Source organism: Pithys albifrons, chromosome 33, assembly GCF_047495875.1.
Source record: "Pithys albifrons albifrons isolate INPA30051 chromosome 33, PitAlb_v1, whole genome shotgun sequence".
In the NCBI taxonomy this organism is placed as follows: Eukaryota; Metazoa; Chordata; class Aves; order Passeriformes; family Thamnophilidae; genus Pithys; species Pithys albifrons.
The window spans coordinates 1,581,857-1,605,560 of NC_092490.1; the positions used below are offsets into that span (position 1 = coordinate 1,581,857).

A 23,704-nucleotide genomic window follows, 5' to 3' on the forward strand; every position below is an offset into this window, starting at 1 on the left:
CACAAGTTGATAAAGAGAAAGTTTCGTCCTTGAAGAGAGACCTTGTATAAACTAAAGTCACCTCTAAGCCTCCTCTTCTCCACACTAAACAACTCCAGCTCCCATGCAGTCTTCCCAGTTTTCTCATTTTGCATCTGGGGCCACAGAATTCTCCCACTTTTCCCAAATCAGGAATTTGACACGGAGCACTCCCATCTTCTCCACTTTGGGTCTAAGAGCAGAGGATGGTCCCAGTTTTCCTAAAACCAAGGAATGGGACACAGAGCATTTCCCCCTCCCAATTTTGAGTCTGGGGGAACAGGATTCTCCCAGTTTTCCCAAAATTGAGGACATGGAGCATGCCCAATTTGCCATGTTTGGCTCTAGGGGCTGTAGTAGTTCCTGTGGGCAGGTTTGGTAGTGGGGGGGCTCCAGGGGTGGCTTCTGTGAGCAGCTGCCAGAAGCTTCCCTGTGCCTGGAGGAGCCAATGCCAGCTGGCCCCAGGAAGGGCTTCCTGGGACTGGCCAAGGCCAAGCCCATTGGGAATGCCAGGAACGGCTCCGGGAGAACGTATTTCAGAAGGGAATGAAAGTTCCTGCACAGGGGAACGTTGCAGGCAGAGGAGAGCGGAGGGAGAAGGTGGGCACACCTCTGCAGACCCCACAGGAAGTGCAGAAAGGGGGGGAAGGACATGCTGCAGGCGCCGCAGCTGAGGGTCATCTGCAGCCCATGGGGAAGGGCCTGGGGAAGCAGCTCTGCCACTGCAGCCCAGGGAGGAGCAGGGCAGGGCAGAGAGTCACCTGAAACACAGGGAGGAGCAGGGCAGGGCAGAGAGTCACCTGCAGCCAGGGAGGAGCAGGGCAGGGCAGAGAGTCACCTGAAACACAGGGAGGAGCAGGGCAGGGCAGAGAGTCACCTGCAGCCAGGGAGGAGCAGGGCAGGGCAGAGAGCCAAATGCAGCCCAGGGAGGAGCCCACATGAAGCAGTGGATGCTAAAGGGGGCTGTGACCCTGGAGCAGGCCCAGCATGGAGCAGCGGCCTGGCAGGGACCTGCTGAGCCCTGCAGAGAAGAGCCCACACAGCAGCAGGTTTGGCCCTGGCAGCACTTGCGGCCCTGGGGGCCCCCCACGCTGGAGCAGCTGGTGCCTGAAGGGCTGCACCCCGTGCAAAAGGGACCCCATGGCAGCACCTTGGAAGAACTGTTGCCATGGGATGGACCCATGCTGGAGAGGCTCGGGCAGGACTGTCTCCCGTGGCAGAGACCCCACAGGGAGCAGGGCAAGGACTCCAACCCCTCTCCCTGAGCAGCAGCACCAACAACTGAGTGGGACCCCCATTCCCAGCTCCCCGCACTGCTGAAAGGGGAGGAGGCAAAACTGGGAAGGAGAGAGGGGTGGGGGGAAGGGGTTTAACGGATTTAGTTCTACTTATCATTCTCCTGCTCTCATTCTGGCAGTAACAATTTAATTCACACGCCCACTCGGAGTCTGATTTGCCTGAGATGGTGCTCGGGGAGGGATCTCTCCCGCTCCCCAACCCAACTCCCGAGCCCTCCGTTGGATTTTCCCTGCCCTGCCCGCTGGCAGAGGGAGGGAGAGCGGCTTTCGTGGGTTCCGCCCCCAGGCAGGGCCCCCGCCCCCCCCCGAGCTGTCCCGCAGCTCCCTCCTCAGCCGGCACGGATCCATCTGCTCGCAGAGCCCGGGCAGCATCTCGGCGACTCCGCAGGACACTCGCTGCTCCCTCCGGTCTCGCAGGGAACCCCCGCCCCGGCCTCCCCTCTGCCTCCCGCAGCCCCTCCCTGCCCATCCCCTCGGAGCGCCGATCCCGCCCCCGCTCGCAACTCCCTCGGCCCTCGACAGCAGCAGCAGAGCCCGCGGGGCCCGACCCAGCACCAGGCCCGACCCGGCAGCGGCGGAGCGGGAGCAGCGGCGGGGGAAGCGCCCGGGGCACCGGGGCGGCCCTGACCGATCATTCTCGGCCCTGTCTAAACCTGCCTGGCCCTAGGGGAAGGTGAGGAAGTTGCGCCCGGACAACGAAGGGCGGGATCAGCGAGGCGGGGCTGGAGGAAGCGCCGAGGGTCCATTGGCTGCTGTGCCTGTCACTCTTCTATCCTGAGCGTCACTCCTCGCATTTCCCGCGCGTTGCCATGACAACTGCGGAGTACTCGGGGCCGGACGGTGCGGGCCATCAGCGCCTGCGCAGTGACGGGCGGAGACCCCGGATGTGGCGGGGGGAGGGAAGGAGGCCCAGCGGTTTTTCCGTGTCCTGTTTCGGAGGTTTACCCGTTCCCTTCCCGGAGCTCCTTCTTCTCGGGACCCCCCGGTGCCGTGTTGGCAGTGACAATGAAGGTGGAGAAGCCGGGTAAGCCCCAGCTCCCACCCCGGGGCAGCCCTCAGGTCCCTCCCACCAACACCACCCCCACCCCCCAAAAAAACCCCTGAGATCCCGAAATCGCCAACCTGGGATCCCCAAAACGTCCCTAGGGTGCCCTAAATCCCCTCCTGGATCTGCCAGACCCCCTCAAAAGACCCCGGAGACCCCCCGCAAAACCCCAGGACTCCCCCAGAGGCCCCCAAAAGGCCCCAGAGCCCCCTAAAACAACACAGAGAACCTTCCGGAGACCCCCAAAACACCACTGAGGCCCCCAGAACATTCATCGAGACGGTGTACCTGAGAATGCCAGCAGAAAGACTGAGGGTCTTGCCATACAGTGCCAGATTTTTTGTTTTTTCACAACCCATCAGTAAACACTGTAAGAGCATTGAGGGGCTCCAGACTGCATTTTGGGGCTTCATAAAAGTGCAAATTGTGATGCAGCTCTTTCTGTTGTAGAAGATCAATACTGACTGTTTATATATGGCACAGAAAAATCAAATTTGGGTGCATCTTGTGGGTGTAATGGAATTGTAAAAACGCAATCTTTCAGCTCAATAATGATTAAGTGCCAATTTCAAGGAATCATTGTTGGAGAGGGCATGCCTGGCTGCAGAGGCCCCATATCTTCAATGACAGCCTTGATTTGTCTCAAGTCATATAAATGCCTTCATTTGCCATTGCCTATTTTAATAACAAACACAGGTGAGTTCCCTGGGCTCATGGTGGGAACAACATGGCCCGGGCACGGCTGCACATCGAGTGGGTGATGTAAATGGTGCAATGTTTTCAGTGGAATCAAATGCACTGAGGTGTCAGAAGAGGTTACTGTTTCGGTGGCTGCCACGTCCACGCTGGCGCTTCCTGAGGTGGCAGCGCGTAAGCTGGAAACACCTGAGGGGTTGGAGCGTTGTGTTTCGGCACTGCTTGTGCCTTGGTGCGGTTCCACAGCGCAGTGCGTGATGGGTTTCCCTGGGAAGGATTACCGTCCCGATCATATTTGGAACGGCAGTGACTTGCAAAGTACAGCCCCTTTTTGCACCGTGGACACAACTCAGGATCAAGTTGGTTTTGTCTGATTTTTGCAATGCTTGCAAATGTCCCCAGTTTGCCACAGCCGCAGCAGTTTTGCTGTTTAACATTCATAGCTGCAAAAGCATCAGCCATGGCCTCATATTTGTGATTAAGTGAATGAAACTTGCTACATTGCTGTGGTGACTAAAGGTAGTACAGGACACAGCTTAATGTTGTGCAAGTTGGGGCAAAGGTGTATCACTGACTGCAAGTGCAACAATTTATAATGCTTGGCGTAGGGATATACAGACTAGAGGGTGGGGAGAACAAATAGAACCTTCTACCATACAACTAAAGAATTTTCAAACCATTCAGACACTTCACAAACTATTTTTTGGTATTCTTGTGACCATGAGTTAACTGACTGATTGTTTCAAGTTTGGCTTAGTTCTTTTTACCAACCCTGGACTGCCTTCTTCTTTCTTCCCAAAGTCTTCCCAGCAAAGGGAAAAAAACCTGAAAAAAGTCAAAAGAAACTGAACTGAATTAAAACAGAAACATTTACAACCACGTATGCAATTTGTACACGCTATGTTGGGCCCCACCCCAGGGGAAAAGGGAAAAGGGAAGAGGGAATGGGTAACAAGGAATAAGGAGGGGCCAAACCAAAACAAAACAAATGAAACAGACAAATACAATCAAAAGCTTTAAGAAAGGAGGAGAAGAGGCAATGATACAATCTCACCACATCCCGGGCTAGGAAAACCAACTGAAACAAGGGGCCGTCTAGGTTCCTCCTGTTCCTCCAAACTTTGCTGGAAGAAGGAAGACTAAACTACTTCCTATCTCCCCTTCTCCTACCCTTACACGGAAAACACCTGTGGAATACTTATGTAATGTCCACTTTCTTAGTGACACCTGGTTACTGAGGAAGCCATGGATCAAAGCCATCACACTAATATAGTCCATGCAGGAACTAAAACAGTTCTTTTGCCTCAGGATTGCTTCTGGTCCCAGGAAGATGTGGCACTGCCTCAGACCGGCAGAGTCAGCAGTTCTTCCTCACTCTTGCTCAGATTCCTTTCTTCCTGAGTTCTGCAGTCATCTCTGTGGCTTCTTGTTGAACACCAAGTCCTACGACATGCTTCAACCATTTTAACTAGTTTGGGGTTATCTAATATCAGCAATATATTCCTACAATCCTATTATGGTTTGAGCTGGCAAAATGCCAACTGTCTAGTACATAGAGTCAAAGGATCCACTCCCAGAGAAGAGGAGTGAGGGAAAGAATTCAGAAACAAAGCTTTGAAATGGTGTGAGTTTTATATTTACACAGAAAAGAAGAAATCTTAAAGCAGAATACAATATAACACATACTGGAAAGAAATAACACCTCCACCCAAATCACCCAGCTAATAACTCAGATTGCAAACCACCCAAATCCCAGAAAACCTCCCAAAAAACTCTTCCCAAGAAACCTCCCAGCAAGAGAGAACTTAACAGGAAAATGTTCACCTCCCTAGATAAATAACAGCATGGAAAACAGTAGGCCTAATCTCAGGAGTCAGGACAGCAGGATTGTCTCCTGGTCAGGAGCAGTGACGAAAAGAGACAGAAACTCCTCCTCCCTCTCTTATTATACTTCTTGACACTTCCTGACAATGTCAGATGATGTGAAATACCTCTTTGGCTGCTTAAGTCGGTGATGCCTGTCTCCTCTAATCTGTGTCACATCCTTTGAGGCCTGCAAAAACTGAGGCCTAAATGGGATCTACACTGAAACTAAAGCCAAAACTACCACAAATCCTCATTAGCATTGGTGATGGCCAATTTAAGAAGAATAATGTCTTGGGCTTCTGTCTGTGGGACCTGTTTTGCTGGTGCATCTTAAAGTCTATGAGTGAATGAGATGAAAGGCTCAGTAGAGCCCTGTTTCATTTCAGTAAAAGCCCTTTGTAGTTTCCCTTTGAAGAAAACACAAAAGGCACAATCTCTTAAAACGTTCTAAAACATTGCGTGGGTTTTCTCTTGCTTGTTTATGTGGGTACTGAAAGTCACCCTTCATCTGGTCCAGGGTCACCTTGCAAGCAGGGTCCTGATCAGGTAAGGAAAGGTATTCTTCTTGTTTTTTCTCTATAAATGGCCTGAAAGTGTTTTCCCAGAATGTCAGTTGTGCCACAGTGAGAATCAGTTCTGTTGCCATCCAACAGTCTCAGGGAGTCAGCGTGTGACTTTTCATAGCACAGTCAAGTAAATTACATGCATAGGGAGAATCTAATCCGTGTTCTATCACAACCCTTTGTAACTCTTTTATCCCACTGAAGTCGATACTTTCCCATTGCCCCTGTTTCCCTTTTGCATCATATATAACCTGAGCGACAATGCGATTCGCGATTTCTGTCTCTCCGGGAGACACGGCTTTTTTCTTGACCTGTACGCACACATCATGTGAGTCAGGGGGATACAGATCCAGCTCTCCTTCTGGATCCGGTCTCCCAGGATCAAAAGAATTGTACTCGTCGTCATCCTCCTCAAAATTGGATGTAAGAGAATGTTTTGGTACCATTGACTTAGGATGATCACTGTTGTTGGGGATTGCCTCCAGGAAGGGAGTTGCAGATGGGTCTGCAGATGTAACGGGAGACGGGGCCCTCTGCTCTGTCTTTTGTACGGAGTCTTTAGAGTCTTGAGGGGCATCAGCCACAGCCTGTGCCCTCTGTGTAGTTGAGGTCTCAATTCCATAACCATACGCCACAGGGTCTCAAAAGTTCAGCTGTGACTTTATCTCCTTTTGTGGCTTTGTCCCATATCTGCATACCCACTTTGTCCCAGGTGTTTGTATTAAAGATCGTAAGTGAATTCACTTCAGGGGTTTCTGAATCTGCTTATTTCAGTATATGCCTCAGCGAATGGCTGTCCAGTGTGACTTACGTTTATCCAATAATATATCCCTTAAACGCAGGACAGATTTCTCTTCAGAGGATGCAGCGCTCCCCACCATTCCTGTTCCTCACAGCTCACCTGTCTTTCCACAGGCGTTAGGCTGGTACCAGCCTTCTGCTGTCTTTCAGCACTGCTTAAGTTCCATGAGTCATCATCCAGCCTCACATAGGGCACTATTTGCGGTGAATTAAGACACAGTCTCTTTTCTCTTGCAGGAACATTGACTACTTTATTCAGATGGATACATTTAGGCCCTTTAGGCCTTTTTCTTTAACTGTTCAGTCTATGTCATCATGGCCTTGCAGGGGTTCCTTGTTGTTAAGTATTGCAAATCACAGAAAACAAGTGGGTTTTTTCACAGCTTTGTGGTTGTTTTTTATTTCTTATGGTTGTTCCAAGTTCTTTGTTTCCCAAGGCTTTCTGCCCAGCAGGCCAATAATTCTGTCAGTGTCAGACACAGAGGAATTTTCTACTCCTACAAGTGGGAGTTTGTTGTACAGGGAATGGCAGCAGGCGAGAGCCCCTTCCCAAGCTGCCCCAGCTCCATCCCTGCTCCTCTCAGGGGAGCAGCGGGGCTGGGGGCAATGGGGGCCGAAGGTGGGCGCTGGACTTGGTTGGAGGAGGAGAAGGGCTGGAGGGGGCGGGACTGCAAAGGCAGAGAAGCGGCAGGGAGAGGAGAGACAGAGGAGGGGGAGGAGCCAGCATGGGAAGGAAAGAGAGCACAAAGCACCATGTGGTGGTCGCCTGATCGGAAGGTCGGTCTGGGCCAGTAAGATGAGATCGGTTTTGGGGCCCCTCGAGTGAGTGGGAGGGAACCACAGAACTCGTGGAGTGGTGAGAGTGGAGAGGGGTGACATCGGAGCTGGGGAAGCCCTGGAATGGTGGAATTGGGGGGCGGGAGCACAGAGGGAGCCCCAGGCCCCTTAAACGGGGGTCCCAGAGAAGGAGGAGCCCCAGCAGTGTGGACAGGAGAGGGGATCAGCAATACAGGGGGGAGGTGGGACCTCCAAGGGCCTGGAGAAGGCGAGAGCCGAGAGAGGAAAGACTCCTGGGATTCCCAAGACATGCAGCAGCAGAGAGGGGAGAAGCGATGCCTGGGACTTCCGAACCCTTGGCATCCCAAAGCAGGAGCCCAGAGAGGAGAACCCCCAGCAGCACAGAGAAAGGGGGTACCTAGAACGGCAAAGAAGGGGCTCATAAAGGGAGTGTTGGGCTGGGGCTTGGAGGAGGATGGGATGGGGTTTGGGAGGCATGAGATGGAGGATCAAGAATGACAGAGGGAGTTTTTATGGTGCACTCCTGTCCTTAGGGGAGTACTGTGAGGGAGAGTGACCCCTGAAATTTCCAGGATCTCTGCAGCCTGGAGAGGACTGGGACCCCGTAGAGGAGGGATCCCAAATAGATGTGGGACCCCCAGCAGTACAGACAGGGGGACCCCAATTACTCCAAAATGGACAGTTCAGAGAGGAGGAATTCCTAGGAGGGTTGTTTTGAGCTACATTTTGCTGTTTGGAAGGATTTTATGGACACTAGAAACCCAGGGACTTAGAGATGGACTTGGGCAGGGGGAACCCCCAACCCCACACACTCACACCTTGTTTTTCCCCAAAACCAGGATTTCTCATTTCCAGTCCTTAACCAGATGGAGGAGGAGGCTGTAAGGAAGAGGAAGATGCCCTGGGACCCCCAGGCAGGTGAGGAGGAAGTCAGTGCCCCTTTGCCCCTCTCTTGTGCTGCATCTTCCAGCCCAGCATGGCCCCGGCTGCAGGACAACCCCACTGCCGACGCCGTCCTGCCGGGGCCAGGTTTGGGGGGTTGTCCTTGGCTTTCCCTGTGGGCCGGAGGCAAATGCCCTGAGTGTCCTTGTTCCTTCCTGCCCCAGGCCCTGAGCTGAGCACAGAGAGCATGGAGGACAAATGCCCCCAGCAGAATCTCATGTCAGAGGCTGTTTTGAACAGCTTCATGGCACAGGAAGTCAGTGGGGAGGAAAAGCCTTGGAGATATCCCAGTAGGAGGAGCTCCAAACCCAGCCTAATATGCTCTGAGGAGGAGCAGCCCATCCTGTCCCAGGAAGGCATCCAGAGCCGCAGGCGGATCTCCAATCTGCAGGTCCATGTTCAGTTTCACCCTGTGGAGAGGCCCTACAAGTGCTTGGAATGTGGGAAGTGCTTCAGGCAGGTCTCCCACCTCTTCATCCACCGACAAGTACACACAGAGAAGCACTGCAAGTGCTTGGAATGTGGGAAGAGCTTCACCCAGAGTTACAACCTCATCCGACACCAGATGATCCACACTGGTGAACGTCCCTACAAGTATTCCGAGTGTGGGAAGAGGTTTCAGACCAGCTCTCATCTCCTCGGTCATCAGCGGACGCACACAGGGGAAAGGCCCTTCCGCTGCACCGACTGCGGGAAGAGCTACAACTGCAGCGACATCCTCATTGGCCACCAGCGCATCCACACTGGTGAAAGGCCTTACATGTGTGAGGAGTGTGGGAAGAGCTTCACCTTCAGCAAAAGCCTCATCATCCACCAGCGTGTCCACACTGGGGAGAGGTCTCATAAGTGTGGGGTGTGTGGGAAAAGCTTCACCGACAGCGCTACCTTGACCTCACACCAACGGACCCACTGATAAGTGAAGACCTGTGAGTGCCCCGACTGCGAGAAGAGCTTCATTCACTGTTCTAAGTTCATCAAGCTTCAAATTCTCTATGTCTTTGCCTCTCTATGAGCTATTCAACCCAATCCCATGCACACTCACATGATGCATTTTTTTGTCTTGAATTTTGTTTTGATCCATCTTCATCCCTTAAAATCATCTGAAATTGAAGTACAAATAAAGAAATTGAACAAGGACATCTAAAGCCCCTCAATTTCACTGGGCTTTTAAGGTGCAATTTGGGGTTCAAAAGGATATTCAGGAAGAATTCTCAGTTCTAGGGAGATTTGGATGAGTTTTGCCCAAATTTGATGATCCATGTCAAGAGAGTTTTCTCCATCATTTTGCAGTCCACAATCTGAGAGTGTTCGATCTGTCACCTCATAATGCCTCAATCTCACTGCAAAATAGCTCCATCCCAACTCAGAATTACTTTGTACCTCCCCAAAATGTCCCAGTCCAACAACATCCACAATTCCCCCCTGAACCCACCCGTGGGTTGGAAGCAGCCAGAAATGGGGAACTACAAGCCCCGTAGGGTTGGGCTGAACTTTGGAGAGCTTTGATGTGGATTGGGAGGGTTGGGATGGGGCTTGGAGGAGGATGGGATGGGGTTTGGGAGGCATGAGATGAAGGATCTGGAATGACAGAGTTTTTGGGGTGCACTCCTTAGGGGAGGACTGTGAGGGAGAGTGGGGGACAGGTGGCTCCAGCACGTGAAGTGGAGCCCCACAGAGAGGGACACAGGGAGCTTCTTTTTTATGGGTCTGCTGCTTTCCCCCAATTTTGGGACTATAAACACCTTTTGGAGATCCCCTTCTGTGAGTAGCTAGAGTCTGGCAGTTGGAAGATCTTGTGATGAATGGAAAGATAGAAACACCCCCCCCCAATTCCTAGTAGTTTGTAGTGTTTAAGCAGTGATGTAAGCAGACGGAAGTGTTGTTATGCTGCTATCCCATATAATGCTGTGTTGTGTACCAATAAACGCCATTTGCCATCCACCACGTTGGTGTCTGTGAGTTAATGGCCCGAGCGGCTAAAGAATTGCTGCCGTGCCGTTCTTGAACCACGCAACAAGTGGTGCCGAAACCCGGGAATAGCCTGGAAACTCGTCGGCGACCGGAACGGGAATTTCGCCTGAGCTCGAGTGAATGGCGGCCGGAGTGGCAGGACCAGCCCGGCGGGGAGGGCGCTTCCGGACCAACAAGGAAGATAGAAGCCCTTGTGAAGGTCGTATCGCAAATTCATGAGCAATGGGGTATAGAATGTAAGCCCAAAGATTTTACTCTCACCCTTGCGAGACTTATACAGATTGGGGTCATCGACCAGCCAGTGGATGTTCTCCACCCGGATATATGGGATAAATGTACTAAAGCATTAGCTGAGGAAACAATGTCCTCTGGTCACGGAAAGAACCTTAAAGTGTGGGAAAAAGTTATCCAGGCCTTGCAAAAACCAATACAAGAGCAAGAAACCTGGAAAGCATCAGAAAAATGCCTACTAACCACACCTAAATTGGGAGTTGGGTCAACCACGCAAACTTTATGTCCCCCAACTGCTGATGTTTTAAACCCCGATTTGTTTGCGGGAGGGCGAGAACAAGTTAAAATGAATTATGAGAAATTGGCTGAAGAAGCTAAAAATGTTATGGAAAATGCAGATTCTGAAATGATTAAGGATAGACCACCTCCTTATGCACCTCAAAATGGCGCTGAGAAGCAAGAAGAAGGGCGGGGCGAAGATACTGCCAGCGGGAAAGGGTGGCAGGAGAACAATGGAGATAAAAAGGGTGGGAGTGACCAAGATGGGGGGAGGAGTGCGAGTGAAGAGATGAGTGTCAATCGGCGAGAGAAATATTTGCATAAAACGAGCGCCTGGAGTAGAGAGCGGGGCGAACTAAGGGGGAGGGTGCCGTCTGCATATGAAGGAGGAGAACGGAGTAAAAATTCATTCGCCCATAGGAGCGGTGGACGGGGTCGCAGTTTGACGAAAAGGCATCAGAGACCGGACGTAACTAGTCAGTCGAGTTCTGACTCCGTATCGGACACTAGCTGGGATGAATGGCAAGATGAGTGGTGTGTGACTGACTCAAGTTCAGAAGAAGGAAAAAAAGAAACAAATGCAATTAAAATTAAGTCACGAAAAGAATTAACTCCCCTTATGGACTGGAGGAAAATAAAAGCCATGTGTGCTGATTGAGTTCCGTCAGCTCTGCTGGCATTCCCAATCCAGGAACTAGAGGGAGATCGAAAAATCCATTCACCGATAAACCCAAAAGATACACAAGCAATTGTTAAAGCAATAATGGAAAAAGGAATTAACTCTGCTATGGGTTCTACTGATGCCGAAAGGGTTTCTGATTTTTCATTTTATAGATTTTAGGAACACAGTAACTGTAGCAAATATAGTGTTCATATTTGTCACAGCTTATGTTCATTGTTTATACATCCTAACCCCTATCACAGATTAGTAGCTCAAATTCTTTTAGCTATTTAGGCTCTCTTCAAGGTACAAGAGCTGAAGACTATCAAAAAGGCCTGCAGAACAAGACCAAACATAAACCAACAACCTTGAGTCTAAGAACACTGGAAAAACTCCAAAGCCCGAGGAAGAAGAGAATGAAGAACAGAGGGTCCCAGTGACCCCAGCCCCAAAATCCTGGGGGATGGCACAGGGGTGGGACTGGGGCTGGACTGAGAGATGTGTAACCTGGGGATTGGGTGGGCCATAATATAAAACCCACGGAAATCAGTGTTCTAGGAAGAAGGGGGGCAGCAGCACGAAGATGTCACCATGTATTCCTAAAAGCCCTAAGCCTGGACATTAAAGAATGTACCTTTTTATCTTATCCCACATTAACTTGGCTCGGAGTCCTGTTTGGGGGGCACTCACGGCAACAGTTTGGCGTCCAAAGGTGGAAACGGAGAATCCAGCACCACAGAACCACCAGGGACTCCAGAGCAAGAAATTTCACCCTGGAGGAGTTCTTCCACTGCCAGCTGTTTTGGAGAATCCCTTTCAGTGACTTTTGAGAAGCAAACTCCAACTCCGAACAACCACGGATGAGGAAGGTGAGATAAAAAGAATTCTTTGTTCTTTCGGGTATCTTACAGCAAAATTACAAAGGGGAGGCTTTTCCCTGGAACTGGGCGAGGAAGGGGAGCTGACTTTGAGCCCCGGTTTATTTCCTCAGCCTGGTGGGGCAAACAAGTGTTTTGCCTGGGAGAGGGACGCATGGTCCCTTGTGACTTCGGAAAAGGCAGGGCGGGGACAGTGGAATCTGTCACTGCTGTACCTCAGGAGGTTTTCCTGGCTGGTTACAGCCGGGAGGAAGAGGGGGAGGGGATGCCCCTCCATCTTGAAATAGTCTGCCCTGGCCTGAAGTCGAAAAACCTGTTGGTAGTCCTGAGTACCACGGATTTGAATCCTTGGGAATGGAGGATATGGACTGTAGCCCAGAGAAGGCTCTGGAGAAGAGCCCGTTACAGCTGACAGCTGATGATGTCTATGATATCTCCACTGTCTTGAGCCGAGATTTGATGCAGCTCAGCGACGGGCCCCATTTCATCGCTGCCCGAGGCCAGCTGCAGTACAAGGTCTTGCAAGTTTTGGAAATCTTAGATGTGCTTGTGACCGAGAGGCAGCTGCAGCCAGAGCAGGATCAGTCTCGCTCGGCCGTGGTCTGCTCCTCTGTGCTGAGCTCCCCCGCTGCTGAGAGTGGAGTGGGCACTGACTTTGCAGCCCCTTCAGCAGTTGCAGTGGCTGAAAGGGGGCTAAGGGGGCTTTAGCAGAGACTGAAGGAGAAGCACCAAGATATGAGACAGAGGCAGGAAGTGCTGCATGGGGTGTGAGTGGAGCTGAAAGAAAGAGAGGTGCCTGTTCCACCAATAGCACCATCCCCAAGACAGCCCCTGATAAGAACAATGCCTCTGCCCAGCATCCAATTTTCCCTATACTGGAGGAAGGAGAAATGCAAGTGGCAGCCAGCACCGAGACCGCGCAGAAAGGTGGAGAGGAGGAAACAGCACCGTCCCTTCCCCCATCTCCTGCCTCTGCCATTTGTGGCTATGCAAAAAGCAGAGGAGTAGAGAGACATGCTTTCCATTCCCCTGTTCATGGTGGGGAGAGAGAAAAATCAGTGGTAGTTTGCCTTTTGTCTGCAGCTTCAGAGGAGGCTTTGTGTCACCTTCATAATGCAGAGCTAAGGGCAAAGCTGGACCAGAGTGGGCCCGGAGAGAGGAAGGCATCTCCATCTTTGCCTCCTCCTGGGAAAGCAAAGAAAAGAAAGTTTTCCTTGTGCTCCCTCATGAGAGGTGAAGCAGGGAATGTTGCTATTGAAACTCCTTGTAAACAAAGCATCAGTAGCTTTTGGGGAGGAGAAGAACTAGAACACTGACCAGGACCCCCGATCCCGGGCAGGTCCACCCTCGCAGGGGTGGCAAAGTGCCCAGTGACAGCTTCAGGTTCCTCCAGGGCACTTGGGACAAGCGCATGTGTAGTGCCAGGAGTCCCTCTTAGAGCGGCCAAGCTTGGCATGGCAGTCGAGCAAGGACATCCAGGGGCAGGTCCCCGGGACCGTAGAATTAATTCCTGTCAGCGCTGCTCCCCTTGGAGCAGCAAGTGAAGCCAGCAGAGGAGAGCCAGGTGCAGCAAAGATTGCCGGGAAAGCCAATGGAGCCAGCAACGGGGCAAGCCACTTCCCTAGCACAGAGTTGCCCTGGTTCCCCCCTCCCCTACAGGCACAGCTACTGCTCGGCAATTGCGTAATACAGCCAGGAAGAAAAAGGGAGTTAGACAGGTCCCTGAGACTGGTGGCTTGCATGGCAGGCAGAAAAAGCAGTGGTATGGGCCAGTCCAGCAAGAGGTCCCCATGAGTACTACCAAAAAGGGGGGCGAGAGCTCCCCTGGAGCTGCTCCAGTAGCCAGGCAGGCAGACAGAGTGGGAGCAGGGAGCCAACAAACAGCATGGCACAGCACGGCAGGGCAGGGCCAGAGCCCGAACTGGAAGCAGCAGCGGCTCTGGACACCACAGTTTCCAAACCAACAGATGCCACCCTGAGAGCCATCAGGGGTGTGACCGTCCACTTCAGAGCCACCATGGCTCCGATGGGAAAACCCTGGTACAGTTGAGAGCAGGAACAGCATCTGCAAGAGACCGTGTCCCGACTGACAGTGGGGAACCATGGGCAACCTTTTCCCCTCTAACCCTGTTGCTAATAGTCCGCACCTCCCTTGCCTGGCAAGCACGGGATGTGGACATCTCATCCTGATATGCCAGACACCATGATCAGGCAGGCAATCTAGTCATGTTGACTGCCTCGCCTGGATGTGCAAAATTACTAACTGCACAAAGGGGGGAGAGTTCCTCCACCCCCTTTGAGAGCATTTCCAGCTTTTGCCCCTTACCCCTGCCACCAAGATCAGAAAGGAGAGGGGTAGGCAAGAAGGGTCAAACAATTGCTATGTTACAAGCTGCCTGAACAGACGCAGTTCATTCCAATGTAGATAAATGTTAAAACACTAACTTAAGTGTAATTCACTAGGGTATAAAAATTCTGTGTTTGCAATTTTCTTATTTCCACTTTTAGAGAAGCCTCAACATCTGACACACTGAGGCAGATTGGCAAAGCAAAGACTTTCTGTGGTAGTCTCTGTGTTCTGAGTTTCCTCTAAGCTGTTCCAACTCATAACATGTCTGTCTCAGCTTAGCTCTGGGGCTGCTGAGAACCAAGACAAGTGTCATACTGGTGCAAAAAGCAATCAATAGTTGTCACCTATGAATTTTTAAACTAACCATCTGCTGTTAGAATATGATTATTTGCAGACAACTAAAGAAGTCACCACCAGACCTGAAGGACATGCCTCTCAAGAATCCAAACTGGAAGTAAAGTTGAAAGCATTGTTGTGCAAACATTGTGTAAAACAACTGTGTTTTCTCTTTGATTGCTGCTGCATGGGAAAGATTTCTCTAACTCTGGTTTGAAAATTCTACACAGGGGTTTGTGTGGTTGTAACATCAAATTTGTTTATCTTGAATTTGTCTCTATTGTCTTATCTAGTGTCTGTTACAGTGTGTGAAGCACTGAGCCTCACAGAAGAAAAGCAAAACAAGTTCTGTATGTCCTGTGTTACAAGACAAGAAAGTAACAAGTCACAAGAGTGCAGCTGAAAGACTGATTTAGTGGACTCTCTCATTAACACTGGCTAACATCTGGCCTGCAATCTTTGAGATGAACTAGTAACATCATAACATCATAGCTAAATAGCTTGTTTAAGTTGTTCAAGTGATGTTTGTACCCTATTCTAGCCAAATTAAGTGAATTTCAGTCATATCCTGAAAACTTTTTCATGCTCTTATGTCTCTTGGATTTCTTTCAGCAAAATGATCTTTCAGAAACCCATACTATGGCTCACAATATGTGAAGATGCCATTGTTACTTAACATGCTAACGTAAGCATGTACGATTTGGCAGTGAAAATGCTTTTAATACATGCAGGCAAGAGACTCCTGTGTGGTCACTCCGTGAGGTGGAGAGGACTGACTGTGGTCAAGGCAAGCTATGGCAGGATGGCTTGTTCTCGATGGGGCCTGAAATACATTCAGAGAATGCAAGCACTCTGTGAAGAGCAATTAGTTGTGCAAGATGTTATTTGGTGTTGCAGAAACTCCAGACACACCTTGCTGGTGGAGAGCTCCAGATGGGCCCATGCATTTGTGTCTAGCAGTCAACTTCTTCATGTTATAAAAGCTGAATCCCTTTTATATTGTCTAAATGCAAAAATTCTGAAATTTGAGATTCCTTTAAAATGGTCTGAAATTTGCAAATTGCACACTCCTAAAACTCAGATAAGCAAAATTTGTCAAGAAACACGAGAGACATAAGACACTTTACATACCCAAGTCTTGCCTATAGCTAAGGCAGAGAAGCAACAGTTTCATTGATTTCTCATATTCACATAAGAGAAATTTAGTCTGCAAAATTATTAAATACTCTAGATTTTATTTTTACTTTGCAGAACCTGCAGAAGCCCATGAAATTGAACATTCCTGTTCCAGAGTAAGAACTGTTGAAAGATAAGACACTGATGTCTGCATGCTGACTAAAAAAAGAGTCATCTCAAGTACTGTCAACTAACTACACCATAGTGAAAGACAGAACTGTACCTCTGTGATTCACACTCCAAGACCACTTAGAAGATTAACATCCTGATGTCATCCTAAACAACAAAAACTGTTTTCTTTCCATAGAAGGTTTCCTGGACTTACTACAGGACAAAAGTCCTCTGCCCTAAAACAAGAGCAACCAACAGAGACTATCACTTTTTAAATTACTTTTGTATGTGTTGTTTGCATTGCTACTAACCATGAATTAAGTTTGAAACCAAAACTTGCAGTTGCATTTGGCTTTAGCCAAAACACCAAAATGATTGCTAATTTTGCATCATGAATTTTGCTGAGATTTGGAATAAAACTTGCATGTGACCTTAGTCACATGTCTAAAATCCTTCACAAAACTAAATGCTGGATTTGTATTCAAATCCCAGCAATTGGTGATAAGAAAAGCAATTGGCCCTAATTGGCATTTTGATGAATGAAACAAACTTTGGAAAGTCCTATGGAATTCCAGAGACCTGGAAATCCCATCTCTAAAAGTAAGACAATTGAGAAAACACTGTCACAAAAAGTCCATAATTTTTCTCATGTGGTATTCTAAATCAAGTAACTCCTGAAAATGTCTCCACAAACCTACTTCATGCTTGCTGAACCTAAAACAACTGTTATGTTTATAATTAGTGTTTCAGATAATAGCTAGCTATAAAATTTTCTGCTATAATTTTATCTTTATAGTGTAATGCTAAGCTTAAATAATAGAATCCAGAAAAAATTTTTGAGTTTTGTCTGTTTCTAAAAGGGGGGACTGCTGCCAAAAGGGTTTCTGATTTTTCATTCTTATAGATTTTAGGAACACAGTAACTGTAGCAAATGTAGTGTTCACATTTGTAACAGCTTATGTTCATTGTTTATTTATCCTAACTCCTACCACAGATTAGTAGCTTAAATTCTTTTATCTATTTAGGCTCTCTTCAAGGTAAAAGAGCTGAAGACTATCAAAAAGGCCTGCAGAACAAGACCAAACATAAACCAACAACCTTGAGTCTAAGAACACTGGAAAATAGTCATAACCCAATCAAAGATTTTTTTCAAATTGGCAATGGTAAAGCAGACGCTGCTGCAAAAGGACTGTGGACATTAAGAGACGCTCGTCAATTGCACGAATCTCTCCACATTGGAGCTAAAGCATTAGTGAAAAAATGTGGGGTCACATATGCTCACGCTAAACACATAGTAGCTACATGTCCTTATTGCCAAAAAGCACCGCTTTGGTCCAGCGGCATGAACCCCAGAAGCCTTAAAGCCTCTGAAATATGGCAAACAGACTTTACACTTTGCCAACTTTTAAAACCTCGGCCTTCACTAGCAGTAACAGTAGATACATACAGTGGGGTGATTGTAGCCACTCAGCACCTTAAAACAGACTCCAAAGTGACTATTAAACACCTGCTGACAACAATGGCATGGCTTGGAGTTCCTAATCAAATTAAAACAGACAACGGCCCAAATCTTATATCCAAATCATTTCAAGCGTTTGTACAAAAATGGGGCATTAACACACGGCATCCCATATAACAGCACTGGAAAAGCCATAGTTGGACGAGCAAATCAAACTTTAAAATCTAAATTAGAATTATTAGCCAAACCGGAAGGTTTTACCAATGCTATTCCCTCAAAAGATCAGGCACGTTTACTGACAACTGCTCTACTAGCATGTGCTGGTTTAAAGGTGAACCAGCAGGGGAAATGAACTCACCACGAGAGAGATTATAAGTCAGACCTAAAATTTAATAATAATATTACAATAACAACACTGACACACAAGGGAAATTGCTTTCAACTCAGAAAACCCCAGCAGTGTAACCCAGTGTCCTGGGGCACAAACCCAAGGGGGTTTGTTTGCCCTTGTGCTGAGACCCCTGTGGTTCCCCCAAGTCCAGAGCAAAAGGAAAAGAAAAACCTGTTGGTGCAGGCGAGGGCTGTGGTCTGGGCGAGAGCGGGGATCTCCTCCTGTCAAGGTACTGCTGCTACTCTGGATCCGACGAGAGGTTCCCGAGGTCTTCTTACCCTCAGGGAGCACTCAGTCCCTCCCCCTGGGTGGGGACTCACACAATGGGTGATTAACTCTGGGAGCCAGGGGGTGTTGAGCTGTTGATGGCCCATTAGCAGCTCTGCCCCCCTCAGGCTGGGTGTGAAGGTGATAATGGCTCCCTGGGCAGCTGCTGCTAATGGCCCATTGACCTTGGGGAATGAATAGAGGGGTAGAATACACAGCTTTGATCACCCCCACACAGGGTTAGCTGGTCCCTCCTGCTGAACTAGGACATAGCATTAAACCAATTCCCCAGGGGAGGAAAAGTAAATAATCCTGCCCAAAAACATTGGGCCACTCAAGCATTAGAAGACGGCCCGCCAATTATAGTCAGAAATGAATTAGGAAACTGGGAACAAGGATGGAAACTAGTTCTTACAGGGCGAGGATACGCTGAATTTAAAAAAGATGGCAAAGTTAAATGGTGTCCACTTAAGTCGATTAAGCCAGACCTGCAAAACAAAACTAATGAGAACTGTGAAACTAATGAAAACTGTGAGTTTTTATTTACAGGACCAAATTATCGGATGCCCTCGTAACCCATACGTTACAGTGCCAAAAGACAACAATGAGCCGATCGAAGTCCTGTCCAAGCCAGAAATCTCCACACAGACAACATCAGAACAACGCCAATGCAACTACCGCAAAAAAGTACTGCTATGCCTTTGTGTGATCTTAATTGTGGAACTTGTCATGGTAAAGCAGGTAAATTCAAGCTACCTCCACCATCAAACATTTAAGTGGTCTCTTTTTCGATTTGAAAATCACCAAATTATAGCGACCCAAATAATATCAGGTGCACCAAGTTTTATTGCCACCGTGTTTCAACTTGTCCTGAGAGATTGATTCTGGGAATATCTAGGGTTTTACATGTGTCCTGCCTCAAACCCTGGAAAAAGCTATTGTAACTTTCCCAATGAATATTACTGTGGCTACTGGGGATGTGAAACCATAGCCCCCGCTTGGATATCTGGTAGTGGTAAAGATAAATACCTAAAGGTTCAGTGGGACCCATATGGATGCATACCACCACAAGCATGGCAACGAGGAGCAGACTGTAAATACCTTTTTCTTAACATTACAAACCCCCAAGAAGACAGTTGGTTAACCGGGAAAATGTGGGGAATAAGGTACACAGAACCAGGAACAGACACAGGCGGCCTAATTGTAACAAAAAAAGAAACTATTCCAAATGACCCTTTACTAGTAGGCCCAAACCAAGTGTTAGTGAGTAAAATGCTTCCACCATGAACAACTGCCTTTAAACACAGTCACACACCTGCTAGAGCACCCATAAATAACAACAACCAAACATCAATAACAAAAAATCATACTGCACTAGTAACATCACATACCGCTGACAGCCCAGCTAGCAGCGATCCACATCCTCTCTGGAAAATGATGCAAGCTAATTATCAAGTATTAAACAAAACTAATCCGAACCTCACAGAACATTGTTGGTTGTCTTATGGAATAAGACCCCTGATTATTAAGGCATAGCAATAAATGACACGCCCACACAAGGGAATAGTATAAATCCAGCCCCCTGTTTATGGAAAGAAAAAAACCAAAGCATTACAATTACAGAAGTAGTGGGAAGTGAGACATTTATAGGCAAAGTACCAAGACACAAGAAATACCTATGTACCAACCAAATATGGCATAAATCCCCTGCAAAATGGTTGATACCAGCCAACAATACCAAATGGGTTTGTTCTTCTACAGGAATCACACCTTGTTTATCTTTAAGTATATTTAACAGATCTTCAGAGTACTGTGTCCAAGTAGCTATAGTACCCAAGATTTTCATCACCCTGAAGACTGTATCTATGAATCGCAAACTATCCCGGAACATCATCTAGCAAAATGAGAACCCATTACAGCACTAACAGTTGGCCTACTAATGCGGGGGGGAGGAGGGGGGCAGGAGTAGGTACGGGAGTAGCATCATTAGTATGTCAAAATAAAGAATTTAAGGATTTGAAAGAAGCAGTAGATGAAGACATAGCTGAAATTCAAAAATCCATAGACACCTTAGCACGATCACTTAAATCGTTATCTGAAGTAGTTTACAAAATAGAAGAGCACTAGATATAATATTTTTACATCAACGTGGAATGTGTGCCACTCTTTAAGAAGAATGTTGTGTATACGTAGACCACATGGGAATGGTGAGAGATAGCAAGGCCAAGTTATGAGAAAGTTTAGAAAAATGAAGGAAAGAACAAGAACAAGAACAACAAAGCTGGTTTACCTCATTGTTTAATCAATCACTGTGGCTCACCACCATGGTGTCCACCCTCATAGGACCGATTATAATGATCTTCCTAGCACTAATTTTTGGACCATGAATTTTAAACAGATTTGTGTTGCTTGTTGAAAGCCGCTTAGAAGCAGTCAATATTATGCTTATAGAATGCCAGGAACTACTTTAATGCTGTGTTTGTTAAATGTTAACCTGTATTCAAGTGTTGTGCCTTAAATTTTTGTAACTTTTGTAACAAATATCTTAAAAGTACTTACTAATGCGTAGAATAGAAACAAGGTTTTATCCATGCTTATATTACAATTAGTTTGTTTGGCATGAGGAGGGGGGAAATGTGAGTAGCTAGAGTCTGGCGGTCGGAAGATCTTGTGATGTATGGAAAGATAGAATCCCCCCCGCCAAAGCCTAGTAGTTCGTAGTGTTTAAGCAGTGATATAAGCAGACGGAAGTGACGCTATGCTGCTATCCCATATAATGCTGTGTTGTGTACCAATAAATGCCATTTGCCATCCACCACGTTGGTGTCTGTGAGTTAATGGCCCGAGCGGCCGTTCTTGAACCAGGTCGTCACGCAACACCCCTCCTCTTTTTCAAGGGCTGAGGTGAACTCCTTGCATTTTGAGGGGGGTGAGATGACTATATTTGGGGATTGTTCCTGCTGTTTCAACCATTTTTTAGGGGTTATAAATGACTCTCGGGAGTCCCGCCTTACTCCAAACCTGCTAGGGTGGGTCTGGGACCCCTCCCCATACAAGGGGCACCGCAGTATTTTTGTGGTGACAGTGCTCCTCATGAACCTGGACCAGCCCAGCTGATGTCACAGAATCCCAGAATGTGCTGAGTGAGAAGGGACCCACAAGAATTATGAAGTCCAACCCTCAGCCCTGCACAGGCCCATCCCAAAGAGTCACACCCTGTGCCCCAGAGCATCATCCAAATGCTCCTGGAACTCTGTCAGCCTTGGGGCTGTGCCCACTGCCCTGGGGAGCCTGGTCAGTGCCCACCACTCTCTGGGAGAAGAACCTCTTGGTACGATCCAACCTAACTCCACTCCAACACCACTCCAGGCCATTCCCTGGGTCTGTCCCTGGTCCCCACGGAGCAGAGCTCAGTGCCTGTCCCTCCTCTGCCCCTGCCCAGGAAGTTGTACCTGCAATGATGTTTCCCCTCAGTCTCCTCTTGTGCAGCTGAACACACCAAGTGCCCTGTAATGGTTTGACCCATGGCTTCCTCAGTAACCATTGTATCTAAGGAAGTTACAAGTATTCCACACGTGTCTTCCACGTAGCAGTGGGGGAGTGGTGTTTTCTTTTTTTTTCCCTTCCTTGGCTGAGGAGCTGGAGGGAGGTGGTTGAAGTCTGGTCCCTCTGGTCCCTGGTGTTTCTCCTGTCCTGGGTGAGATTGTTTCATTCTTGTTCCCCTTACTTGAGGTTTTTAATTGTGTTTGTTTTGATTCATTCGGTTTCTTTAGGCTGGGTTGGTGTCTTCCCTATTTCCCAGCTAATCAATCCCCTTTTCTCCCTTCCCCTCTCCCCTGGGAGGTGGGATCCTATGTGTTGTGTATACAGTGTGGTTTGTAAATGTTAGTAAATATAATTTATTCTTTTTATTCAGTTCAGTTTCTTTAGAGTGCGTTTCTTTTCAGTTTTTTTTCTTTCTTTCCTTTGCTGGGAAGGTTCTGGGAGGGGGAAGGGGGGGGCCAGTCCAGGGTTGGCAACAGCTAGGCCAAACCTGCGACATTATTGGAGGTTCCACCGAGATACTGACCTTGAGTTGTTTGGTAAATAATTCTCTGTTTAGAGAACAGTGGCCGGGAGAACTGCCAACTGAAGTGGTATTATCAAAAGAGTATCTTTTTGTTATAAACAAGGTTTTTGTTTGGGAACAGAGGACTTAGGCATAAGGTAAACAATAGAAAGAATGGTTTTCACCCTTTTTAGCAAATACCTGAGAGGTACCAGAGGAGGTCAGTCCAACCATGCTGGCATGGCCTGGCAGTCTCTTGTAGTGAAAGGCCTCCTGTTAAGTGTCTTTCTATTCCTTTACATACTGATGGTGCTAATGCTTACTCCTACTCTGAGAGGTCTCCTAGGGACATACCTAGGTCTACCTGATAATTGTCATCCATGTAAGGCCCTCCTGAATCTTGACATTAAAGGCCTGTTAAATTATGACATAAATGGACTATTGAGAGAGATCCCTACTGTTACAATTGGTCCCAGTTATTACCTAAATTGTGTTGTGACAGCACTAGTGTTTATGAAGGTAATGAAACTGTTGTATAAGATTGGAAGAATGCTGGCACTTTGTTGCTTCCCTTGTTTCAGACCTAAGAAAGGCTATGCCTCTGGGGGACTCGCTGGAACTTTGGAAGGGGCTTTGGACAGGCCAGTCCCTGGGTGGGATGGGCCTTGGTCGGATCTCGGTAAAGTGCTAGGGCGTATCTCACCCTCCGCTCTTTGGAAGTTCACGCCAGAAGAAGTGTGTGACTCTGCTGAGGTGGCCCGCTGTTTATCAGAAGAGTGTTTTTCCTATGAGGACCCGTATACGCGAGTCTCTGCTTTGTGTTGGGGCCTGGCTAGTGCTTATCGATGTGCCATAGACTACTGTCACTGGCTTGAGGACAGGATAGAATATGGAGATATGCCATCCAAGACCTGTGCAGTCCCCGTTCAGGCTACCGAAAGTGAAGTCCAAACACAGCATGAGGTCGATGTTGTTTCTGTAGAAACCCAAACTCAAGCTGCAGACCCGGACATGGCTACCTCCGCTGTCCCTGCTAAAACTACAGTTGAGACTCAGACTCAAACAGAGGCCAACAAAGCCCCCATTCACTCTGTAGGGACCCAAACTCAAGTTTCAGCCTCTGTTTGCTCAGTAGAAACCCAAACTCAGGTTTCAAATCTGGACAAGGCCATTTCTGCTGTCCCTTCTACAACCACAGCTGAAACTCAGACGCAGGCTGAAGCAAATACAGTCTCTGTTTGCTCGACAGAAACCCAAACTCAGGCTGCAAATCTGGACAAGGCTATTTTTGCTGTCCCCGCTACAACCACGGCTGAAACCCAGACGCAAGCTGAAGCTAATACAGCTTCCAGTTGTTCCGTAGAAATTCAGACTCAAGCCGTAGATCTGGAGGTTGCCATCTCTATTAAGCCTGCTAAGACCACAGTTGAAGCTCAGACTCAGGCCGACGTCGATACAGTTTCTATTCGCTCTGTGGAAACTCAGACTCAAGCTGCAGATCTGGAAGCGGCCATTCCTA

The 23,704-nt window shown here is 48.2% G+C and overlaps 1 protein-coding gene across 2 annotated transcripts; it reads left to right on the top strand.

The window, feature by feature from the left end:
• The first annotated feature begins 1,714 nt into the window (after positions 1–1,714).
• On the top strand, positions 1,715–9,963 carry LOC139684165 (zinc finger protein 397-like). 2 transcript variants are annotated; one of them, XM_071579769.1, is made up of 3 exons: positions 1,715–1,989; positions 7,925–8,003; positions 8,192–9,963. In XM_071579769.1, exons 2-3 carry the CDS (start codon positions 7,952–7,954, stop codon positions 8,938–8,940), a joined length of 801 nt encoding a protein of 266 aa, XP_071435870.1. In that variant the 5' UTR covers positions 1,715–1,989; positions 7,925–7,951; the 3' UTR covers positions 8,941–9,963. The 2 variants fall into 2 exon arrangements, with proteins under 2 accessions (XP_071435870.1, XP_071435868.1); XM_071579767.1 differs by lacking the exon at positions 1,715–1,989 and adding an exon at positions 2,191–2,340.
• Positions 9,964–23,704: the final 13,741 nt, after the last annotated feature.